At 42.3% G+C, this 9,836-nt stretch overlaps 3 protein-coding genes across 3 annotated transcripts in view; 2 read left to right on the top strand and 1 right to left on the bottom strand.

The window, feature by feature from the left end:
- Window positions 1–2,042, top strand: part of ift122 (intraflagellar transport 122 homolog (Chlamydomonas)) — a 22,185-nt gene extending 20,143 nt beyond the window's left edge. The window contains 5 exon segments of the mRNA XM_020610617.1: window positions 1–43; window positions 112–240; window positions 832–908; window positions 1,014–1,178; window positions 1,317–2,042. The exon segment at window positions 1–43 is cut by the window's left edge and continues 21 nt beyond it. Of these exon segments, the coding sequence (XP_020466273.1) occupies window positions 1–43; window positions 112–240; window positions 832–908; window positions 1,014–1,178; window positions 1,317–1,403 (501 nt within the window). The 3' untranslated portion in view covers window positions 1,404–2,042.
- A 105-nt stretch (window positions 2,043–2,147) lies between these two features.
- Window positions 2,148–6,316, top strand: exorh (extra-ocular rhodopsin). Its single transcript, XM_020610657.1, has 5 exons — window positions 2,148–3,142; window positions 3,367–3,535; window positions 3,735–3,900; window positions 4,390–4,629; window positions 5,135–6,316. The coding sequence occupies exons 1-5, from the start codon at window positions 2,782–2,784 to the stop codon at window positions 5,255–5,257; spliced, it is 1,059 nt and encodes a 352-aa protein (XP_020466313.1). The 5' UTR covers window positions 2,148–2,781; the 3' UTR covers window positions 5,258–6,316.
- A 1,557-nt stretch (window positions 6,317–7,873) lies between these two features.
- The window catches only part of plxnd1 (plexin D1), a 60,444-nt gene continuing 58,481 nt past the window's right edge, over window positions 7,874–9,836 (bottom strand). Inside the window, exon 36 of the mRNA XM_020610660.1 lies at window positions 7,874–8,877. Coding sequence (XP_020466316.1) covers window positions 8,761–8,877 — 117 coding nt within the window. The 3' untranslated portion in view covers window positions 7,874–8,760. The remainder of the gene's footprint in view (window positions 8,878–9,836) is intronic.

The raw sequence follows: 9,836 nt of genomic DNA, 5'->3' as shown, positions 1-9,836 counted from the left end.
ACCAACTGCAGGCAGCCTTTCATCTACTCAGCTTCATCGTATGGTCAGTGACACAAACACTTGCCAGAGAGGGCTTCATTTGTGTTTCTAATGCATCTTCCTTATGTACAGAGGTGCTGCCCCTGGTGCAGTTCTACCTGGAGGAAGGCATCAGCGATGAAGAGGCTGTGTCTCTTATTGATCTGGAAGTTCCTCAAATGGGACTGGAAGATGCACACTGGCAGAGTATGGACAGTTCTGGTATCCTTTTGATTGTGTGTGTAACTGCATGTTAATAGAAGCAGAGTAACAGATGATTCACATGCTTTGTGTGAATCACTCACTCCTCATTCTGCTGCTCCTGAGAGTTTGTATCCCTGTCCTAACAGACTGCAAAGCTTTTCAGAATAGAGCATGTGACTCTCCTCTGCCTTGTGTCACTAGTCTGTGTTGGCCTTGACTCTGTGCTGGTGGGTAAGCTGTTAGTGCTAAGTCATCTTAGCTGTTGAGCTAATAGGGTTAGTGAGGCTTCTGTCTCATCTTAATGACACAAACCCTCCAGGAGCTGTAACCACAGCTCCAGTGCAGGGATTATCATGCCTTAGCTGGCAGACACTCAAGGGCGCTGAGATCTGCCTCGGTTCTTCCAGAGCTGTGATGTGCCTTTGACAGGCACGACTGATTGGCATTGAACACTGTCACTCTAAGAATAGTCTCTGGGGGATAATTTTATGAGGGGTTTTCCTGTCTTGAAGGTTTATAATTGCAGAAAATATACATAAAGTAAAAATATGACATTGATTTTTGTGCATTGCTTGCTGCTTGGGCTATTTGTTCTTTAACACCATACAGACATGCAGGCCTTGAGGATGCATGATGGTTTGGATGATGCAAAGACAGACCCGTTTATGGCCAAAATGAGCTTTGAGGTAAGAAAGGACAGAGCAGATGAGGCGATTAATATTCCACCAACTGGCCAAACCAGCTGGAGAGTCCATAATAGATTGTGGACATGTTTATCTGTGTCCAAACAGCAGGGGGGCTCGGACTTTGTCCCTGTCAAGGTGAGTCGCTCAGTGCTGCGCTCCATGAGCAGGAGGGACGTCCTGATCAAACGCTGGCCCAGGCCCCTCAAATGGGAATACTTTCGCTCCCTGCTGCCTGATGTGAGCATCACCATGTGCCCCACCTGCTTCAAGGTACAGATAGTCATAATCTGGCGGTAACCACAGACAAAACAGTTTCAGCTGATTTATTCTTCTCATGTTGCTCGTCTTTTGTAGACAACATAGGTTTTCAGATGTTTTTGTGTAATATTTCTTTGTACTTCCTCATAGATGTTTCACAGTGAGGATTATGAGCTCCTGGTGCTTCAACACAACTGCTGTCCTTACTGTCGCAGACCCATTGATGAACCAAACTGACCTACTTAAAGCTAGAACAGCTACTTCAAACATTTCAAGTTTGGAACTTTCAAGCCAGTCATTTCTGCCTTTGGATTTATATCCTACAGTTGATTTTCTTGCATCTGATCATTTATTCTTTGGTACTGTAATATAGACGTCACAACCATGTACTATGCAGACATCTGTTTGTCAAGTTGACATCAATGCGGTACATGTTATTCCTCAAATTCCCTCTCAAGAGAAGCCTAAGGATGACTAACTGAGTTAATACCAGTAGTGTTTGTGTGTTGATTATTAGAGTGCAAGAGAAGTGCACCATCAGCCAGTCAACCTGACTAGATCATTAGGATCAGATTATCTACCCGTGATTACTTCATCACTTTAAAGCAAACATGGATGTACAATGTAAAATAATTCACTATAAAACCAAATGTTAAAAAAAAAACACTATTATGACCTGATAGAAAACATCTACTGTATTCGTTATATATGGAATCTTATTTACAAAGACCAGATACATCTGCCAACAAGTGCATTCACAGGCTAATTTGTTAAATCTGTAATGATCTTTTATAACAGTATAGGTTGTGTTATCTGTTGTATAGTAATGGAAATGTATTATCTATATTCTTACAGAGGAAAAACACCTCAATAAATATTTTGTTTGTTTTTTTTTTAATTGCACTGGGCTTTCTTAATGTTACAAAAACATCTTGAAGTTTTGCTTGTTCAGATTGAACTTTAGGATTTGTGTGTGTGAAATGGAGAGCTGGGGTGAGAGTGCATGCTATTACTGGAGCAGTACACCCCATTGATTCTGATTACGCTTAAGGCTATGAGTTGAGCCCTGCATTATGCACTGGTTGAGGATTAGACTTTCATGGATGCAAATAAGCTGGATTGCTCAAAAAATTTCATTTGTAGTTTGTCCACTCTAAACGCTTTAATTCACAGATAAGATGGTTCCTTCTTCCTCCTCCTCCCTCCTCTCATCTCATTCTGATGCCGCATTGATGCACATGACAGTAACGTCTTACCTTGAAAATGCTAAATATGCAGCATTGCTATTTGTGGAGTTTTCTCTCGTAATGCTTAGTTTGTGAAAGCGAGAGAGAGAGAGACCAACTGAGATTCAGTGTCTTAATTCCATCTCTGCTAACACTACTCCATGCGCGTCCCTAATCCGACCGGCCTGTTAAAAGGTGCCGCACCTCCTCGGGGGTTTACAGAGCACATCTTACTTGCACAAAATCCACCCATCCATCTGTTTTGCCCCCATTTGCACATCAGCTACACAGCAAGGCTCCTTCACAGTATTTTATTTTGAGAAGAGGCACTGATTGTTGTATCTAGAGTCAAGGTCTCAGAGGAAGACAAACCATCACCAACAGCAGCCATGAATGGCACAGAGGGACCCAACTTTTATGTCCCCATGTCTAACAAGACTGGGTTGGTTCGCAGCCCATTTGAACACCCTCAGTACTACCTGGCTGAGCCCTGGAAGTTCTCTCTTCTGGCTGCATACATGCTGTTCCTCATCATCACTGCCTTCCCCATCAACTTTCTAACCCTCTATGTCACTGTCAAACACAAAAAGCTGCGAACGCCTCTGAACTATGTGCTGCTCAACCTCGCAGTAGCTGACCTCTTCATGGTCGCTGGGGGCTTCACAGTCACTCTCTACACATCGCTACATGGATATTTTACCTTGGGTGTCACTGGATGCAACATTGAAGGATTTTTCACCACTTTGGGAGGTAAGAGAAACAACAAGTGACATGGTTCATAAATTCACCTTCTGTATTAGATTTTCCTTCTGATGTTGATAAAGGGAGATTTTATTCTTCGTGTATAATTTTCACAAGTAAATATTTTGTGTGAAAATTCTTGAGATTTAAAATGTCATGTCAGTACAATTACAAGTGCTTTATCAAGTAAAGTGCTGTATTTAAATGTACATCTGTTTTATTTTATTTCACAGGAGAGATTGGTCTCTGGTCTCTGGTGGTTTTGGCTATTGAGCGCTACATTGTCGTCTGTAAGCCAATGACTAACTTCTGCTTTGGGGAAAAACATGCCGTTGCTGGTCTGGCTTTCACATGGATCATGGCCCTGACCTGTGCTGCACCTCCTCTGTTTGGATGGTCCAGGTACTTACAGTTCAGTGTTTAGACTCTGCCAGGCTTTAAAACCATGTACTAATTAATTACACAATAAAACACCTTAGAGATAATTTTATTCATTTGCAGCACACTTAGTTAAAGACATGTAGTAAGCAACACTGTGCGATGATGATGATGATGATGATGATGATGATGATGGAAATGATCACCTTGTATGTGGATGCAGGTATATCCCAGAGGGAATGCAGTGTTCCTGTGGAATTGACTACTACACTCCCAAGCCTGAGGTCAACAGCGCCTCATTCGTCGTCTATATGTTTATTCTTCATTTCTCCATCCCTCTCTTCATCATCTTCTTTTGCTACAGTCGCCTGCTCTGCACTGTGCGAGCGGTAAGAACGTCACTGCCAATGCAGTATTAATAATAAAGATGTGATACCTTGTATATCCCTGTAGAGACATCTCCCCTCTACCGAGGGAGTTTAGATTATCACAGAGCAGAGTCTCTGAAGATATGAAGGATTGACTGGCTCACTGCCAACGTGGCAGCTTATACACAGGTCCTCCAGGTGAAGGACAGTCTCTCTGCTCATGATGTCATCACTATGCCCTCATTAATGTTAATATAACAACACTGATAAATAAATAACATTTTTCTGTGCAGACCTTTCTGTTCCTAAAAATTCAGTCTGCAATTTTTTGACATGTAAATTACAGTTTGACTTAATGATGAATATCAAGCTGTTTCTTTTACTGCTGAGTTTGAAATCAGAATATGATTAACCATGACTAGCAGGTTTAGTTCTTTTCTGCTGTTGTTCCACTGATTAAAAGATCTATCATTCAGTTTGGAAATTTAATCTGTGCCTGTCTGTGTTCAGGCTGCAGCCCAGCAGCAGGGGTCTGAAACCACCCAGAGAGCAGAGAAAGAAGTGACACGCATGGTTATTGTTATGGTAATCTCCTTCCTGGTGTGCTGGGTGCCTTATGCCAGCGTGGCTTGGTACATCTTTGCCAGTCAGGGAGCTCAGTTTGGGCCAGTATTCATGACTGCTCCGGCTTTCTTTGCCAAGAGTGCCGCTCTCTACAACCCAGTCATCTACATTCTGCTAAACAGACAGGTATGTGAACAAAATATCCTGATTTGGTTATCTTTTATGTGTAAAGGCACGCTCACGTGCTTTCATTTAGATAACTGTTCAATGCCAAAAGAGGTAAAGTGATCCACTTTTCACAGAAAAACAGTCTAAAAATAAATACAAATTTGTGTAGTAGCATTTTTTTCTTTTCTGTAATCAGATTAATTAAGTTACAGTTCCTCCGATTGATCTTGGGACCTTTTGAAAATTACTTAACTCAAGGTTTGGAATCAGTGGCCTAAATTATTGTACTGTGTATATACCTGTATTTATATTTTCTCCACCTCAGCTGCAAAAATAAAATGCTACTTTAATTTAAGGTTACTTTTGATACCTTAAATACATGCTGCTGTTTATATTCTGTATTTGGCAGGAATATATGCAATGGACTATTTTACATTCATGTATTGCAGCTTGGGTCTGAGTACTTATTCCCCTGAGTGAAGGTGTAAATTGTGATTCAAGTCTTCTTCCTCTTGGTCTTCAGTTCAGAAACTGCATGATCACCACAGTGTGCTGTGGAAAGAACCCCTTTGGAGACAACGATGCCGCTGTGGTCTCCAAAACCCAGACTTCATCTGTTCCTTCCAGCCAGGTGGCCCCCGCTTGATCTGTGCCCCTCAATCTCCTCCTCCTCCTCCCTGTCCCATCTGTCCCTACACACCTAGGGATCCACCACTTGCAACCAGCACTACGGTCCATTGGCTAGTTGTCTTGACTTACCTCTCCACAACCACGCCTTCGGTAAGACTGAACCAGCATGTGCATTTTCAATCCATTTAATCATGAAGAATGTTCAGCTGGTTTCGCAGAGTTAACCTGGCATGAATGGGGTGTTGTCTCTGTGACAATCCATCTGAACACATTCCAGGCTCCCCACTGCACACAAAAAACGCTCACACACACAACAGGCAAAAATCTAACTCGACAAATGATGATTTCAGCCACATCCGCTCTTATATGGCAAATCATTTAGCATTTATTTGATATCCTTGATATCAGATGTCATTTTTCCTCACTAGTTCGGTCTTTGTCAGCACTAGTTGCACACGTTTGCACATAGTTGCACATCTGGTTGCACTAATAGGACATTTTGTCATACTAGTTGAACAGAAGCTCTTACTAGTCGCTCTTTTTCAGCAACTATTGGCACTTTTGTCCAACTAGTCAGCTTTTTTACACACTAGTGGCCCTTTGAACTAGTAATGCTGAAAGTCTTACTAGTTAACTAGTGAACTGCAAAATCTCTGGCATGTTAACTAGTCAAGCATAGATTGAGGTCACTACTTAACTAATGAGAGCCAAGATGCTCACTAGTTAACTGGTGAAGCCCAACATGCTGAGTAGTTAACTAGTTAAAGCCACTTTGACCTTACTAGTTATCTAGTGAGACTCAAAAAAATTTGTAAATGTTTTGTACCTTACTAATTAACTAGCTCAGTCAAAATGCCTCTCACTAGTATAACTAGTGGATAGTTTGGACCTCACTAGTGAGTCTTAGTTAAATAGTTAGTCACTTTGACCCTAACTAGTTAACTAGTCAGCATGTTGGTCTTCACTGGTTAACTAGTGAGCATTTATGCTCTCACTAAACTAGTAAACATTTTGAACCACACTAGTTAACTCCATCCATCCATCCATCCATTTTCTTCCGCTTATCCGGGGCCGGGTCGCGGGGGCAGCAGTCTAAGCAAAGATGCCCAGACCTCCCTCCCTAGGAAGGCGCCCAGGAGGCATCCGAAAGAGCTGCCCGAGCCACCTCAGCTGGCTCCTCTCGATGTGGAGGAGCAGCGGTTCTACTCTGAGCTCCTCCCGGGTGACCGAGCTCCTCACCCTATCTCTAAGGGTGCGCCCGGCCACCCTGCGGAGAAAGCTCATTTCGGCCGCCTGTATCCGGGATCTTGCCCTTTCGGTCATGACCCAAAGTTCATGACCATAGGTGAGGGTCACTAGTTAACTAGTAAGATCAAAGTGACTTTAACTAGTTAACTAGTCATGTTGGCCTTCACTAGTTAACTAGTGAGCATCTATGCTCTCACTGAACTAGTAAACATTTTGAACCACACTAGTTAACTAGTAAGATCAAAGTGGCTTTAACTAGTTAACTAGTCATGTTGGTCTTCACTAGTTAACTAGTGAGCATCTATGCTCTCACTGAACTAGTAAACATTTTGAACCACACTAGTTAACTAGTAAAATCAAAGTGGCTTTAACTAGTGAGCATCTAGGCTCTCACTAGTTAAAGCTAGTCTGTGCTAGTCTAGTGTATGTTTTGACTAGTTAGCATATCAGAACCTTTAAGTTCACTAGTTAACTAGTAAGACTTTCAGCATTACTAGTTTGGTCTAAAGAGCCACTAGTGCATCAAAACGCAGATTAGTTGGCCTTTGGAGCCACTAGTGCGGCTTACGTTGGAACTTATTGGACAAACGTGCCACTAGCTGAAAAAAGCGACTAGTAAGAGCTTCTGTTCAACTAGTACAACAGAAGGTCCAACCTTTGCAACTATGTCGAAGTAGTGCTGACAAAGGCTGAGCTAGTGGAGGAAAATGACATCTGATATCAAGGATATCAAATAAATGCTAAAACTGCTTGTTCAAGTAATTACTGCAGGTGTTTATCCCCAAAAAGTGCATTTTATGAATACTTAGGTGAAATTAGTAATGGCTTTGTTTAGATATCTCAGATAAGTAAAGCATCAGATTGGGCTGTCCCCGGGTCTTTGTCTCCCCTCATCTTTATGCTGACAAAGCTGAGGTTGTTAGTTTGCTCTTGGCATCAACTGAGATTTGAGTGCAAACAGATGGACCTGAAAAAGAGCCTCTGCAGGGAGAAGGCACCTCCTGCCTCCTGCAAGAGACTGGATGCATATGTTTGGTGGATGTTTATGCATTTAAATGGATGTCAAAATATCAGCGTGCCTATTAAGGAGACATGGGTATGTTATTTTGTTCATTGTGTAAAGATTAGGATCCTGTGGAAATTGTTCTGTGTCCTGCAATAAAAACAAAAGAAAAGTAAATGTGTGCAGAACTTTTCCCTCATTTGCTATTTCGTGAGAACATTTACACGGCTTTCTGAGATGTTCCAGATGCTAGTTTGTGGGCTTTCAGGTGACAGGCCAAATTTGAATGATTTTCAAATGTTAAAATTGACTATGCTCTAATGCATTTTAGAAATGCAGCAGTTAGTACAATAAACATTGTCATCGTTAGACACTTTAAAATCCTAAATACTGCAATTTATTTCACAAACTCTGACAAGTCATTTGGCATCACAAATACACTCTCTCCTCACATTATACTGAGCTCAGAGTTTTTTGATAAATGTAATTTTCCATCTTTTAAACCAGTCAGAATCCAACATGGTATTCATCTGTTTACAAGCACACTGATCAATACTTCTATACTGATGCAGCTCCTCCCAGTGAACTACATTGCATCTGATTTAATTAATTTCAGCCATTTATATTTCTGTCTCCACTCCTCCTCAACCCATCATCAACCTGCAAAGCACATTGGGACTTTTTGTTCAGACCGCTGATGGAAGCCAGTCACCCATCATTATCAAGCACACCTGAGAACACTGCAGGTTTTAGGAGATGAGAGGAGTGTGTCACAGTCCTTTCTACCCATCCTGATGAACAGGCCAGTTGAAAGCATTAAAACACATATATAAATATTGCTATGGACATTATATTACAGTACAGTGCATCATTGGCTCATTCCCTTTAGAAAAGGGTTCAGTGCGTTACAATTGCCGCCAGGGCTTACTGTAGGTCTCAGTAACTGTAAAGACATCCAGGGGGGAAAAAAAAGCCTCATCTCTACGCTCCTGCAGCTTCGATAGAAAGCATAGCTGAGCCAGATGTGAATTCTGTCCATGTCTCAGGGCAAGATTTGGGGAAATTGCTCAGCGTTCCCATATGAGAAGAGGAACACTTTGCAAATGTGTAACATTTGAGAAGCACGTTTAACTCCATTGCTCGGCCACTGTTCACGCTAGTTACAGTCTGTGGAAATAATAATGACACTTAGTGGCTGAAATTCTCCATCGAACAAGTAGGTGAGAGAAAGGCAGCTGTCAGCAGGAGAAAGAAAGGGACCTACAGGTTCAGGCTTCACTGCAGCACTCATAGATGTTGTCCTCCACGAGGGCAATGACCTGCTCAAACTTGTGGTGCAGCTGAGTGCGCCGTGCAGTGGGGTTGGACTCCAGAGCGTTCACCACCTGACCGAGGTTAGACAGAAAAGAAAAACACAACAAAGATGACTTTCACTGGCTGTCGAGCATTCATGGATCTGTCTGTGTCGGAAATCAGCCACCTGCCTGGACACACAATGTTGAATGAAAGAGAAAGGGAGAGCAGCAGAGGAATAAGTGACATGCTTCAGCCTCTTCTCCTGCCTTCATGCATGCCTCCACACTACAAAAGCCTTTGCTCATATTTACAAAACCCACATCTGCTCTGTTTTTCATGCCCAATAGTTTCACTGTGTCAGTGGGCTTCATGGGCTCTTAGCGGCAGTGTGCTACCAGGCAGAGCGAACTGAGCTGGGGCAAGAGAATAGGCAATCAGGGGCCATTCACAGAACTCTGTAAATCTGTCTAAGCCCCTGGCCCATGTCACTACAGTAGCATGACAGAGAAAAGCAGCTAAATGGTATTATCATAAGGGTGCTCCATTAAGGCACGGTCGCCACTAAGTCTCTCTAGAGAAGTAAGGAAACATCCCCACAATCGGAGGTTGAAGATCACAAAATTCATGCCAGTTGATTTTAGGGGTGACTGTGGTTTGGTGGGTAGAGCGGTTGTTTCCTACCAGAAGGTTGGAGGTTCGAATCACAGTGAAGGGCAAGACATTGAACCCCATGTTGTCTGGGGTGAATTGCCTTGGTTCTGTACCGGAAACAAATTCCTTGTGCGTGTAACATACTTGGCCAAATAAAGTGATTTTCTTTATCCTTAAAGAGGGTTAGTTCACAGTCAGACGACATAGAGCCACAACTTAACAGCACCATTAAGTGGATAAGGGTGGTGGATGAAGAGAAAGTAAACACCATGTTGTTTGCTTAAAGTGAAAGGTATATGTGGGCTGGAAAGGGACACATTAAATGTTGGCTGCTGCTCAAGAGATAGAATGTTTTACTTCTGAAAGAAAATAGGCTAATATTTGAGGATATTCAACC

The sequence above is a fragment of the Monopterus albus genome, unplaced genomic scaffold (genome assembly GCF_001952655.1).
Source record: "Monopterus albus unplaced genomic scaffold, M_albus_1.0 scaffold106.1, whole genome shotgun sequence".
Taxonomy (NCBI): Eukaryota; Metazoa; Chordata; class Actinopteri; order Synbranchiformes; family Synbranchidae; genus Monopterus; species Monopterus albus.
The sequence above is the reverse complement of the archived record's forward strand: the minus strand, read 5'-3'. Positions and strand labels throughout refer to the sequence as shown.

What these genes read in the sequence shown, in the direction of transcription:
- exorh (XM_020610657.1), top strand. Translation starts at nt 2,782, where the DNA reads ATGAATGGCACAGAGGGACCCAACTTTTATGTCCCCATGTCTAACAAG. An exon ending in ATTTTTCACCACTTTGGGAG is followed by an intron (nt 3,143 to 3,366) that starts GTAAGAGAAACA and finishes TTTATTTCACAG; the next exon opens with GAGAGATTGGTCTCTGGTCT. An exon ending in CCTCTGTTTGGATGGTCCAG is followed by an intron (nt 3,536 to 3,734) that starts GTACTTACAGTT and finishes ATGTGGATGCAG; the next exon opens with GTATATCCCAGAGGGAATGC.